The sequence below is a fragment of the Emydura macquarii genome, unplaced genomic scaffold (assembly GCF_026122565.2).
Source record: "Emydura macquarii macquarii isolate MOO-44397 ecotype Brisbane River unplaced genomic scaffold, CSIRO-AGI_Emac_v2 contig_629, whole genome shotgun sequence".
Taxonomy (NCBI): Eukaryota; Metazoa; Chordata; order Testudines; family Chelidae; genus Emydura; species Emydura macquarii.
The window spans coordinates 9,513,684-9,528,151 of NW_027130766.1; the positions used below are offsets into that span (position 1 = coordinate 9,513,684).

The 14,468-nt window shown below is 52.6% G+C and overlaps 2 protein-coding genes across 2 annotated transcripts; both read left to right on the forward strand.

Annotated features, from left to right (window-relative positions):
* Positions 1-246: 246 nt before the first annotated feature.
* Positions 247-3,069, forward strand: LOC137148319 (amine oxidase [copper-containing] 2-like). Its single transcript, XM_067540965.1, has 2 exons — positions 247-1,816; positions 2,999-3,069. Exons 1-2 carry the CDS (start codon positions 247-249, stop codon positions 3,067-3,069), a joined length of 1,641 nt encoding a protein of 546 aa, XP_067397066.1.
* Positions 3,070-3,670: 601 nt separating this feature from the next.
* Positions 3,671-14,166, forward strand: LOC137148520 (amine oxidase [copper-containing] 2-like). The gene is given in 5 exon segments (XM_067541401.1): positions 3,671-5,031; positions 5,034-5,270; positions 10,121-10,406; positions 12,627-12,756; positions 13,295-14,166. Coding segments are annotated over 5 exon segments (2,268 nt in total). The 5' UTR covers positions 3,671-3,701; the 3' UTR covers positions 13,580-14,166.
* Positions 14,167-14,468: the final 302 nt, after the last annotated feature.

A 14,468-nucleotide genomic window follows, 5' to 3' on the forward strand; every position in this document is an offset into this window, starting at 1 on the left:
ACTGGCCCTGCGCCTGCCGTAGTTTTCCTAGTGCGTTGCTCTTGGAGGCCCACGGAGCATGCTAGATGGGCTGAGAGCGAAGACGTGCCCTGTCTGATCCCCAGAAACGTCAGCTCTCTTCCCCCAGCCTCTCTCCACCTATCGAGTTTCCTGCACTAACCATCCAGCCGCAGTCCAAACAGGCGACGACAGCCTCTCTAGAAGCTGCTGTAAGGCTCCAGGAGTCTCCGCCACTACCGCAGCAACATGAACCTGAAAACTGTCCTCATCCTCTTGGTTCTGGCGCTAGCCACAATCTTCGCTTTGGTTTGTGTGTTGCTGACTAGAGGAGCGAAGCCAGCCAGCTGTGAGTCGCAGGTCCTGAGCAGCCAGGAGGGAAAGCACAGTGACCAGAGCCTGGTCTTTGCTGATCTGACACCAGAGGAAATGGTGCAAGTGGTGAGGTATCTGCAGAGCAGCCTTGGGGTGCCATTGGTAGACGCCAACCGTGCAAACCCCTCTGATAACTGCATTTACTACGTCGATGTGCAGATCCCCACCAAGGCAGCGGTGCTGGAGTTCTTGGATCGTGGGGGAAATCGACCCTCCCGGCAGGCGCTGGCTGTGGTGTACTTTGGAAACCAACCAGATCCGAATGTCACGGAGTACGTGGTGGGTCCCCTGCCAAAGCCAACAACTCACCAGGACATCACGCTGCAGAAGTACGGAGGGAAGCTGCCCTATCACCGTAGACCAGTGCTGGGTAATGAATACAAGCTGATTGCTGGCTTTTTACGGAGGACGGCGTTTCCCACAGCTCCAACTTTCCTGAGTCAAGTATTTGATTATGATGGAACTAATTTAGCAGTCATGACCACAGCCCCCCGGGGGTTCCAGTCCGGAGACCGCAGTACCTGGTTTGTTCTCTTCCACAACGTGAGTGGCTTCTTCTTGCACCCGGTGGGCCTGGAGCTGCTGGTGGATCACAGCAGCCTGGAGCTCTCCCAGTGGCGGGTTAGCAAAGTGTTCTATAATGGCCAGTACTATGGGGACTTGGTGGAGCTGGAGCGTGAGTTCAAGCAGGGCCGCGTCAAAGTGGACGCAGTTAAGAAAGCCCCACCCAACGGGGGATTCTCGTCCATGCAGCCCAGAGAAGCCCCCACGGCTCCATCCCCTCTGCAGTACGAGCCTGGTGGGGCCCGTTACAGTGTCCGAAACAACCACGTCGTCTCCCGGGCCTGGAGCTTTGCCTTTGGTGTGAACGTGAACACGGGGATGCGGCTGTTTGACATCCGATTCAAGGGGGAGAGGATTGTCTATGAAATCAGCGTGCAGGATGCCATGTCTGTCTACGGGTCCAACTGTCCTGGAGGGATGTCAACCAGATACATGGACGGGAGCTTTGGCATCGGGAGATTCACGTACCCATTAGTCCGAGGGGTCGATTGCCCCTATGCAGCCACGTACATAGACACACACTACTTAGCTGAAACCCAGGCCCCGGAGGAGCATAAAAACTCCATCTGCATTTTTGAGCAGAACTCTGGGTCGCCGCTGCGGCGCCATTACTCCAACTTGCAGTCCCTGTACTACGGGGGGCTGGCCAACTCTGCCCTGGTCATTCGCTCCATCGCCACGCTGGGGAACTACGACTACGTCTGGGACTTCATCTTCTACCAGAACGGAGCGATCGAGGCCAAAGTCCAGGCCACAGGATACATGAGTTCGTCCTTTCTCTACGGCGATGGGCTGGACTACGGCACCAGGGTCGGGGAACACACCCTGGGGACGATACACACCCATTTCATCAACTATAAAGTGGACTTGGACGTTGGAGGTAGGTCTCTTGGTGACTCTCTCCTGGGGCCTCTCCCCGTGATTAAGTGCTGTTCTGTAGAGCAGCCGGCATGGGGCTGTCTCAGGATGCAGAACTCCTGCAGACGGCCAGCAGCATCCCTCTTGTTCACTCTCTTACCCTTGTAGCTCATTGCAGAATTATTTCCTGACTTATTAAAATGAAGAGTCAGGGAAAGTCACAAAGCCCCGTGCAAATCCCAGCAAGAGGCCGCTCGCTCCATGGCTGGTCCAGGGAAAACGTGTGCAGCCGCAGTTTTTAAATGTGTGTCATTGTCTTACACAAGTCGGGTGCCTGGCTTAGGGTGGGAGCCAGGGTCTCTCTAGTTCTAACCACTGCCTTTCGCTAGGACTTTGGTGTTGTCAGCTTTCCCCCCTGCCTCAGTGTCCCCAGTGTAGAGCAGGGATACCACTGGCTGGCCTGTCTCAGGGGTGGTGAGGCTTAGCTGCCTAGCATGTGCAGTGCTAAGCGTTGACTGATCTGCTCTGGGAACATTTGCAGTTCAGGTCCCAGGACTCGGACCCCAAGCTGGTCCCGCTGCAGCTGCTGAACTCCGGTTGCTTTGGCACCGCCAGCGCGTTTTGCAGCCGCAGGTGGGTGGAGGTTATTTGTGGGTTATAGAACTGCCTGCAGCGGGGCTGCGTGGCGCCACCTGCGGCGCCATCTGCTGACTGAAACAATGCGGTGCCATCTACGTGTCTGCTCAGGGATCCGCCGTAACCCCATCAAATGAATGGGGTAAGAGGCGAGGTCCCCGTTTTCTTGTTTGAAGGTCAGTCTGTCCGGCTCCGACGCAGCAAGACGTCAGTTCAGCAGGGATGTTGTGAAAGCACCCGGAGAGCAGCGCGTTTGGGGAGAGGGGGAGCTTTAAATTAAAGCTGTTTCTGCAAAAAGGGAACAGAAAAGAGCCACTTAGCATCCCCACAGAGCCAGACATGGCACGGATAGGACGGGTCCCCTGCCTCCCCTCCATCCCACGAGAACCTACTTCCTGTTAGCAACACCCAAATGCCAACTCCTGGAGCTGCACTGGGGAAATGGAGGCCTTGCCTATGTCAGATGTAGTCAGCCCAGTGCAAGCTCCCGTGTAGGCACCTGACAGGCACAAAGCACAGCTGATGCTGGCTTATGGCGTGCTGGCGTCAGCTCTGCTTTCTCCATTAGCTGTCACTATGTCCATGCCGTTGCACCAGCGCCGATTCCCTTTGTATAGGCAAGGCCTGAATGCGGATTAAATTCCAAATCCTCGCCCAGCTCCTTCTGCCATATTTGGGGTGTCCCTTGGCCCTCGTCTTTGTCCCAAACAAGCATGGTTAATCCAGAGCCACACTCAAGATGAAACCTTTTTCAGAGGTGGTAATTCAGCTACCCCACTTAGCCGGGAAATGCAAGAACAAATCAAACTGGGAACCAAAAACTAGCAGCAGCGTGGAGAGTTTGTGAGAAAGGAGCCCCAGGAGGAGCAGTCCAAGGTCCGTGAGCCAGGAAAGGATGAAATTCTGCACAAAGGCAAAAAATCTCCAGCTTTTGCAGATTTGTTTCCCCCGATGCTGGGTGCCTGGATCAGAACTTGTACAGGCAGCCTCTGGAAGTTGGTCTGAACAAACAAGTCATGGCGCCTGCTCTATAACTGACCTTCTGTGCTTCAGTCTTGGTGAAACACACAGCATGCTGGACAGCTGAGAGCGAAGATCTATCCTGTCTGGTCCCCACAAACTTCAGATCTCCTCCCACCACCTCCCCTCCCCATCTCATGTTTCCTGCACTTAACTCAGCCAGCTGCAGCTTTAGCGGGCTGGCTGCAGCTGGGAACGCCACACTGGAGGGGCTCCTGAAGCCTTGCAGTCTCCGCCGCCGCTGCAGCAACATGAACCTGAAAACTGTCCTCATCCTCTTGGTTCTGGCGCTGGCCACAATCTTCGCTTTGGTTTGTGTGTTGCTGACTAGAGGAGCGAAGCCAGCCAGCTGTGAGTCGCAGGTCCAGAGCAGCCAGGAGGGAAAGCACAGTGACCAGAGCCTGGTCTTCGCTGATCTGACACCAGAAGAAATGGTGCAAGTGGTGAGGTATCTGCAGAGCAGCCTTGGGGTGCCATTGGTAGACGCCTATCATGCAAACCCCTCTGAGAACTGCATTTACTACGTCGATGTGCAGATCCCCACCAAGGCAGAGGTGCTGGAGTTCTTGGATCGTGGGGGGAATCGACCCTCCCGGCAGGCGCTGGCTGTGGTGTACTTTGGAAACCAACCAGATCCGAATGTCACGGAGTACGTGGTGGGTCCCCTGCCAGAGCCAACAACTCACCAGGACATCACGCTGCAGAAGTACGGAGAGAAGCTGCCCTATCACCGCAGACCAGTGCTGGGTAATGAGTATGAGCAGATTGAAATCTTCTTAAGGAATAAGGCATTCTCCACAGCCCCAACCTTCCTGAGTCAAGTATTTGATTATGATGGGACCAATTTTGCATCGCTAACCTCAGCCCCCCGGGGGTTCCAGTCCGGAGACCGCAGTACCTGGTTTGCTCTCTTCCACAACGTGAGTGGCTTCTTCTTGCACCCGGTGGGCCTGGAGCTGCTGGTGGATCACAGCAGCCTGGAGCTCTCCCAGTGGCGGGTTAGCAAAGTGTTCTATAATGGCCAGTACTATGGGGACTTGGTGGAGCTGGAGCGTGAGTTCAAGCAGGGCCGCGTCAAAGTGGACGCAGTTAAGAAAGCCCCACCCAACGGGGGATTCTCGTCCATGCAGCCCAGAGAAGCCCCCACGGCTCCATCCCCTCTGCAGTACGAGCCTGGTGGGGCCCGTTACAGTGTCCGAAACAACCACGTCGTCTCCCGGGCCTGGAGCTTTGCCTTTGGTGTGAACGTGAACACGGGGATGCGGCTGTTTGACATCCGATTCAAGGGGGAGAGGATTGTCTATGAAATCAGCGTGCAGGACGCCATGTCTGTCTACGGGTCCAACTGTCCTGGAGGGATGTCAACCAGATACATGGACGGGAGCTTTGGCATCGGGAGATTCACGTACCCATTAGTCCGAGGGGTCGATTGCCCCTATGCAGCCACGTACATAGACACACACTACTTAGCTGAAACCCAGGCCCCGGAGGAGCATAAAAACTCCATCTGCATTTTTGAGCAGAACTCTGGGTCGCCGCTGCGGCGCCATTACTCCAACTTGCAGTCCCTGTACTACGGGGGCTGGCCAACTCTGCCCTGGTCATTCGCTCCATCGCCACGCTGGGGAACTACGACTACGTCTGGGACTTCATCTTCTACCAGAACGGAGCGATCGAGGCCAAAGTCCAGGCCACAGGATACATGAGTTCGTCCTTTCTCTACGGCGATGGGCTGGACTACGGCACCAGGGTCGGGGAACACACCCTGGGGACGATACACACCCATTTCATCAACTATAAAGTGGACCTGGACGTTGGAGGTAGGTTTTTGTGCAACATTTCTTTCTGTTTTCATGCCCATCCTTCGAGCATCTCCACTCCTCCCAGGTAACTTGCGATTTGCAAAATGAGCTTCTTAGTGGACTTTGGAGTCCTGCTTTTCTCCTTCCTCTGGTATATGCGGGACCTGCCTGGCACGTGCTCCTCTCACTGGTTTGTGTTTCTCTCTCTCTCTCTGCCCCCTTTGTCTCTCAGTCCGGTTGTGGGGAGGAAGTGCTAAGATGCTGGTCTGGCTCCATGGTCGCTGGGATGCTGCTAAGTCATATCGCCGATCAATAGCAGAGTGAGAGAGTGAAGCCCTGAGCTGGCATGAGACCAAAGGCAAAGCTGGGGACTACCGGGCATTTGACAGATTGCCACGGTTGAAGGAAATGCACTTCTGGAATCTCTGCGCTTAGACAAAACCTGAAACTGAAGAGTTCTAGGCACAATCACTGAATGTGTGTGTTTCATCTGTACAGCAACAGGGGCATCCCCCTACTGCCCCACTCTCATTGCTGCTGTGTGTGTTGCTTTCCGTGATGGAGATGTCTGCTCTCAGCAACACCATCCATGTGGGGAATTAGCCACGTAGGTTGACAGGTTACAGGGCAATGCTGCTCATTCCCTAAGATGTAAGTAACCAGAAGTGCCTGCGTGGGATAAGGCCCAGCTGTCTCTATCTCCCCTCGGTGGATGTTTTGTTTCCTTTCTGTCCTAGGCTGCTAATCAAGAACTATTTCTAATCATCTCTCTGTCTGTTTTCCCTCTTCCGGTTCTGTTTAGACAAACACAGCTCCCCAGCCAATGTTCCAATACGAGGCTATCCCAACAGTAGTGTTAGGAAAGGGAAGAGGGGTGTGTGTGTGTGTGTGTGTGAGTGTGTGAGTGTGAGTGTGTGAGAGAGAGAGAGAGAGAGACTATAACACTTGTTTGTAGCAGGGGTGTCTAATCTATCTCCTCCCTTCTCCAGAGTAGAATCTCTCGCTCCGATCCCCACGGGGCATTTTGAACATGCTGTGGGTTGTGACAGTGACAGTCCCGCAATGAAAGACACGTCCAGGCATGGATTGATGCCGAGGGCTGGGAGGACATGTCTGCCTGTCAAAGAGATGTCTGGCCCGTGGGCTGCAGGAAACGTTGCCTATCTCAGGACTGTGCTCGGGGTGGATGGAGGCTGGATGAAAGGGGAGGACATGTCCCTGGACCCGCAGACACCGCGTGTTCCAGCCCTGAGCATGCATGGGAAAACCAAAAGGTTTTTATGTTAAGAATCCTAATGGCAGGTGCAAGCTAGTCCCAGTTCCTTGGTGCGTACAGAGCCCCGTTGACGCAGCTCCCGTGTCACCGTGAGACTTCTTCTCCTGCCCCATGGGCAGCACACTGCAGAACAGGGCAAGCCAGTCCCCCCATGAACGCAGAAAGAAGGGGCTCAGATCTTTGTCTCCAGATCAAATGCCCCTCGCCCACGTTGACAGGCTGGTCAGTTCTCTCTTGCCAGGCGGCTGCATTCTAATACCCACCCTGCCCTACTGCTGAGCGAGGGATGTGGACATGTGTTCACGGATGCAGCAGGCTGAGTTCTGCTCTCAGCTACCCGTGGCTGACTCTGATAAGTCAGTGCAATGGCATGAGTGTAGCTGGCCCGCTCTGTCCAGTACAGCCCAGCAGCACAAGGCTCAGCCAGCAGAGAGCAGCAGGAGAGCAACCAACCAGTGTACACTGTACAGGAGAGGAGACGCTGGCAGATCTGTTTCTAGCAGTCACAAGAATCTCACCTCTTATCCCCACAGCCTGGGCGTTGGGTCTCACCTTCTCGCCCGGCAGCTGCTCTGTGCAGTTACCAGGCGCGGCGAGAGGCACAGGATATGCACAAGCACCATTTCAATAACTTACAGTCCCTTCTCACAAGCCCCCTGGGACTTTGCCGAGGTCGAAGCAGCCATAGCAAGAGTCAGGTACTCAACTCCATCAAGGTCCCTGCGTGAGTCACTGTTGGTTCGACAAGGGACCAATAACCCAACGCTATTTTACTTTGTCCAGGGGGATGTCCTGGGGGGAAGCTCAAGAGCTGGAGGAAGTGGAAGGCGCCTTCCATGAGGAAATAGCCCCATCCAACCTGGCATGATAAGGTTTCCAGTAGGAAACAGAGCTAGGGAGACGAGGGCCTGGCAAGAGCAATGGGAACGGTCTCCATTCGCAGTCTGTCTCTCTGCTGTTGCATTTCTCAACCCCAGCTCATCCATGTGCCTGTGGCCTGGTACCGAAGGGCAAACGCTACCTCTAAGATCGCTGCCCTCCTGCTGCTTCCCTAGGGAGGTTCTGGGCCATAGGCCAGCTTTCTTCAGGCACAATATCCATGGGAGCCAGAGCGGTGCTGTCTTTAATGAGGAACGGTTCATGCAGACAAGTGCCAGGTGCCTGGCTAAACAGGCGCGGGGAGGCAGCCTGTGTTCCAGCTCAGAGCCTTGGGATGGCAGCAAATAATGATCTGCACTGGCTTTAACGTCTCCATCCAGGAAACAACCAAGCAACGCAGAGGGGTGCTGGTGTGGGTGCGGCTGGTCTCAGGAGTGGGATAAATCCCTGGAGCTACCGTTCACCAATTAGGCCAGTCTTTATTTCAGGGAAACCCTTCCTGTAATCCTGGGATGGGGCGGGGGGGGGGGATTATAAAACCAACCCTAAAAAGGAGGAACCTGGCTCCTGGGCTCAGACCAGCAGAATCCTGCCTCCCTGCAGTCTCTCTCTGGAGCTTGTCTCCTTGTCAGGGCCTGCCACAGGGTCAGTTCTGTCCCTGCAGCCTTCCTTGGTCTGCTTATCGCAAGCCCTTCCTAGAGAAAGGGAGCAGGAACTGCCTACTCCTTGTTCTGGGTCTGCTCCCCTCAGCTGAGTCCAGCTCCGGGTGAATAGTTCTCTGCAGCTGTGCTCAGTCACTCAGAGTCTGTTACACCCAGCCGGGATCTCCCAGTGCCCCTACGCGGCTAGGTCGGGGTGAGGCAGAGGGGTAACTGCTAGGTCCTGGGCCAGGCTGCGCTGAGCTTGCTTTAAAGGGCCGGGTAGCCTGTGACTGTGCATTAGAAGAGGCATATTTCTGCATGGATTAAAGGTGCAAACAAGGGCGCTCTCTGCCCTGACCCAGCACGAAGGAGTTCATGTGGCCCAGGGCTGGTAACCCACCCATGCAGGGACAGGAGGGGGGGAAGCAGCTGGTCGCAGGGCTGGCCTGGGAATGTGCTCCATTGCTTGAGTCATCTGTTCTGCTGGACTGTGCATCTGTGAAGGCCTCACAGAGACTGCACAGGCTCCCTTGACATGAAGCTTGCTGGGTCAGATTGCCCTGAGGCTTCCCCACCATTAGCAGCTGTGCAGCCACCACTGGTCACAGCAGCTCCTGTTTGGACGAAACCCTGCCTGCTCTTGCGCGCTAGGACCAGCCATTCTGGGGAGCAGTGTTCTTTCCATCATCTGAATGAGGTGCAGAGTAAGGAGATTGGTCGATGATCTGTGAGATGGGTGGAGCTAAGAGTGTTTGTCTCTCCGCCCACCTGGTGGGCATTATTTTGTGCAGACGTGTTATGTTTGTGCATCACTATAGCCAGGAGCTCAGAACCGTGAGTCTAGGCAAGTGACCAGCAGCAGCAAGAATCCTGACCAACACGCTGAGTGGAGGGTTGGTGGTGGTTTAATACAGTCACTTCTTTCTATGTGCCATGGGGCCAAAGGCCCTGGTGCCTCTGCTAGAAATCCCTTTGTACATCACCATCTGCAGCCTGGAGCTCACATCTGTCTAGCTGTCTCCTTCCTCACTGGCCTGGCTCTGCATTCTACAGCCTCCCTTCCCCGCACTCTTCCTGCTCAGACTCTTTCCCGGCAAGGCCCTGAATTACATGCAATCGCCCAGTTCTTGAGATGTGCTGCTGCTCTCAGATCTTCCTGCCCCCTGTCACTTTGCAAGTTCACCTTCCTTGCTAGGAACTGCAAAATCATGAGCAGAAATATTCCACTTGGTCTATCACTGGTTTTCAACCTGTGGTCCGCAGACCCTGGGGGGGTCCACAGACTATGTCTAAGATTTCCAAAGGAGTCTGCACCTCCATTTGAAATTTGTTAGGGGTCCACAAATGAAAAAAGGTTGAAAAACATTGGTCATTGTATACATAACGTTAGTTAATTAAATTAGCTGGGTTGTCATCTCGGGAGAATTCACCCCTCTGCAGGGGTCAGCACAAAGGCTATGCACCCTTAAACTCCACTTAACCCTCTGCACAGGGTGAGTTTCACCTTAAGTGACTATGGAAACCAGATCATGGGGTCATTCACATATAATTGCATCTCAGTCAGTCATCACAACATCACAACTGCAATCATTGCTGAGAGAGAAGACTAGGAAGGACTTAGCAGGGGTTCTCAAACTGGGGGTCGGGAACCCTCAAGGGGTCACAGGGTTGTTATGGGGGCCTCGCAATCTGTCAGCCCCCGAACATGCCATGGCTGTGGCTGTCAGCCCCGTGCATGGCTGACAGTCAGAGCTGGGTGGCTGGAAAGCAGCGGTCCCTAGCAGCAGCACAGAAGTAAGGGTGGCAGGGCATGGGGGAGTTGTCACTTTTGGGGGGGTCATCACAGCCTGAAAGATTTTCAAAGGGGTTCCCAGAAGAAAAGTGTGAGACCCCCGCCTTAGCAGCTCGTTTGGAGTTAAAGGCGCTTGTTTCACACAGCTGCCGAAATGGAAATGGCAGCTGCAGACCCCAGACTGCTCAGAGTCTCTGAGACGGGGTGACCGTGCGGATGCATATGCTGTCTAGGAAGCCAAGGAAGTGATTTCTTAGTGGTATTTTTCTTTGCCTTTTAGGGATGGAAAATACTCTGGTGGCCCATGACATGGTGTTTGAGTCTGTGCAGGCTCCATGGAGTCCAGAGCACCAGATACAGCGGCCACGGCTCACCAAGGCAGTCCTGGGCACGGAGGACAAGGCTGCGTTCCAGCTCCATTCAAAGATGCCCAGATACGTCTATTTTGCAGCCAACAGTGAAAATAAGTGGGGCCACCAGCGTGGCTACAGGATCCAGATAGTCAGTTTCGCCGGGGAACATCTGCCAGAAGCCAGTTCCATGGAGCGAGCTATCAGCTGGGGGAGGTAGGCAGCGCTCAGCTCGATATTAACACGCAGCTCACGATGATTGTGACGTTGGCCGCCAGGGCAGCCATGCTGAGGTAGTTTACACAGGGCAAACTGCAGAGAATGGGGCAGGCAAGGCCCTAAACACTGGTGGTTTTTCTTCCATAAGATAGACCAAGCCAGCAACAAAGAGCTTCCGATGACCTCACTGGTCATTTGGGAGACAAAAACCACAGTTTCCTTACATCTCCCTTGTCCTTTGGCTAGTGCCCAGACACCCAGGTCAAACATCATGGGGATTACTGGAAATCTTTATCCAGCATACGTAAAAGAGTTCTACCAATCCCACAGGGTCGGACACATTACCAGACAGGTCAATGAATAATTCTGATCTTACCCAACACAGGCTTAAAGCCAATGCTTCTTAACGAAACGAATCTGTATTTTAGAAAAGGAAAGAGAGCAATGGCGCAAAGGTCCGTACACACACACAGATGAAAATAAGTTCTTAGGGGGGTTTCAGAGTAGAGATGATCACTGAATTGCAAAGTTCTTAAATTGCGAAGTCTCTGAAATTACCCAACCAGCTTGGGGATCATCAGTCCTTGTTTAGAACTTCTTTGTTAGAAATCCAGCCCAGAGAAATGAAGACTAAATAGTCCATGTGCAAAGTTCATTCGGATTCTCCCATGAGAATCAGCAGAGCAATTCCAGGCTGGTGCTGGGATCTCAGTCTTGGGATCCAAACTTTCCCTGACAAGCGTGGACAGATTTGAGATAAAAAGGATCAGGCCGGAAGCTTCCTTTACAGTCGAAGCAAGATGGGCACTTCCAGGTGACTGGGCTGTGATGAAAATGACATTTGATCTTTACTCAGTAGGTCCTTCCTCATACCATACAGACAACAACAGCCCTTTAAACTGTCAGGACAGTTCACAGATATGTCCTTGAGTGGAGCACAGTGATGTGTATATTGGCCTTTGAAGTAAAACCTTCACTTCCTAGGCGCACAGGGAATTAGCCGCATTAGCAGAGTTCACAGTCAGTTTACTTCAGTCTCAAAGAATAATACAGGGAAATGATGCTGTTACATCAAAGGTCCAGCTAGGCGTTAATATTCCCTTCTGACCACTTAATCAAATCAACTGCTTTCCTGTCTCTTACTGTTGTTCTATCTACATTGCTAACCTCTAACAAGATACATGTGAACATCATCAGATAACTACCAACAACACACTTGCATGTCAAAGCTCTGGTCTACTTGTAAGGAATGACCCGCACTACCATTTGTATTTTCCTATATGTCTTTAAAGGTCAGATTTGGGTCAAACAATTTGCAAAGTGCTTAGTTTTTTTCTGGCTCAGTGTCACAATGGCACATAAGTCACCTGAGGTGCCTGGATGTCCAGTGGCCGCACGATTCAGATATCTATAGAATGGATGTGGGCAAAGGCTCTTGTATGCTATAATGAAAGAGTATCGCCCTCCCTCCTTCCTCCTCCCCTTCACTGAGTTCACCTATATCATCATCTGGTCTGACCTCCTGCACAATGCCAACCACAGAACCTCACCCTGTAGCAGACCCTGACCTAGGACTGAGTTACTGAAGTCCTCAAATCATGGTTTAAAGACTTCAGGGTACAGAGAATCCACCAGCAAGTGACTCGTGCCCCATGCTACAGAGAAAGGTGAAAAATTCTTCCCTGACCCCAAATATGGTGATCAGCTAAACCCTGAGTATGTGGGCAAGACTCATCAGCCAGACGGAGAGAGAATTCTCTGTACTTCATTGGTTCATTTTGTCCCCTGCTGCCACACACTTCTTCCAACGCACCTTACCTGTGACCTGAAGCACCCTCTGTTTTCCCAGCCTTGCCCCACCCCTGTGACCGCAGCTCAGCCAATGCATCTGAGTCATGACCTGCAGTACCTGCTATGCCAGTCCTGGTCACTCCCACGCCCACTCTGCTGATGCACTCACCGGCGCCCTGCCATACCTTCTGCTATTCCGGTCTCTGGCTTTTCCTTAGTAGATCCTGCAGCTGGGCTGAATTTTGTAGTACTAGTTTTGTGATGTGCACATTAGAATTATAGACGTTTGAGAGGGAAAAGACGCATTACATTATCTAGTCTGTGGTCCTGTCCACCCTACCAGGTGGGGTCAGCGCAGAGTGTTCCCTAATCTCGTTTTAAACGTCCCTGTCCTGTGTAGCTGCCTTCTTTCTCTCTGCTCTTTAGATACAAACTGGCTGTCACCAAACGGAAAGAGGAGGAGCCAACCAGCAGCAGCATCTACAACCAGAACGACCCCTGGACGCCCACCGTGGCCTTCGCTGACTTCATAGACAATGAGAGCATCGTCAACGAGGTGAGTTGGGTGCGTCTTGTGCTGGGGCTATGCATTACAGTGTGCAGAGTATTATCACCAGTCGGTGAGCTAGCTACAGCCCAGGACCCACACAGACCGAGCCGGTTCTTTTGCTCGGGGATCAGACAGACATTGCTAACAAAACACTCGGTGTCTTTGGGATAACAGCAAACTCTTGGGGAAGGAGAAATAACTCGCTGCACTCTGCGTTTCCCCTCTTCCAACTTGGCACCTGTTCTTTCTTTGCCCCGGTGAAGTCCCTGCGACGGAGCTGTGTGTAGAGCGAATGAGCAGAGCTGGTTGGGACAGTCTGAAAAATCAGAAATTGCAAAAAATGGGAAAAGAATTGAGGACAAAATGTCTGGCAAATGTTTCCATTGTTCAAGCCAGACTCCTAAGGAGGGAGCCCAGCAGGTGGCATTCTCAGACTTTGGCCCAGGTTCGGTCCTTAGAGGCATTACTCGTCTGCCCCAGGGTGTGCTCCCAACTGGATGTTCTTCCAAAGTAACCAAATTATGTGACTGTCTCCCTTCCCCAGGACTTGGTTGCCTGGATAACAACTGGTTTCCTTCACATCCCACATGCTGAGGATATTCCCAACACAGTGACGGTGGGAAATGGAGTCAGCATTCTCCTGAGGCCCTACAATTATTACGACACAGACCCCTCCATATACTCGCCTGACGGAGTCTTTTTCAGCAGTGAGCAGGACTCTAGTGTATGTGAAGTCAACCACATTGCCTGCTTAGCCAAAAGTGCCTCATGTTTACCAACCCTCCCTCCATTCACCTATGACGGCTTCCGAAACCTGACCAGACTGTGAGAGTTATGGGCTGCAGGGTCCGTATGCGGGAGGAGAAATTAATATGTGACTTTCTGCCCAGCAATTCAGTTTCATAATGGAGCTCTGTCTTAAAATCCATTTCTAATGACTATACGTATCTTTTGATAAAGTAACATAACCATTATCTTTGCTTACAAGGGCTGTATCTAGGAGTTATGGGCTGCAGGGTCTTTATGGGGTAGGAGAAATGAATCTGATGCACCAGAGTGACTACTCGGCCCAAAAAAACCTATCTTAATAATGGAGATCTGTCTTCAAGTCCATTTGTTAATGCTGCTGCATAGCTTTTTATATAGTAACTTCACTATTACAAGGCTCTGTATCTTTAAAGGGAGGTAGAACATTCTCTGTGCTCTGCCAGGTTGGAATTTGCATTAGTCTTTTTTACTACAACGTGTTTAAATCCAGTCTGTTGCATGGAGGGAGGGAGGGAGGCAGGCAGGCGGGAGGAGAGAGAATTCTTTTCTTCTGATAACCGTAATAAATACTGTGCTGGGACTAGCTCAGGTGAAAATAATGAAGTTTGATGTTGGCCCAGAGTGATCTGAAGTGCCTCATTCTGAAACCGCCGCCGCTGTCTTGAACTGTCTGTTTCCACCAAGGCTGGAGGGGCTAAGGGCCTTAGCATAAGAACATGTGAATAGGCAGGCTGGGTCAGACCAATGCATGGTCCATCTAGTCCAGTGTCCTGTCTTCTGAAAGTGGGCATCACAGTGAATGGACAGAACAGGCAGTCATTGAGTGATCCATCCCCGGGCGTCCAGTCCCAGCTTCTGGCAGTCAGCGGCTAGGGACACCCAAGGCATGGGGTTGCGTTGCTGACCGCCTTGGATAATAGCCATGGACAGACGTATCCTCCATGAACTTC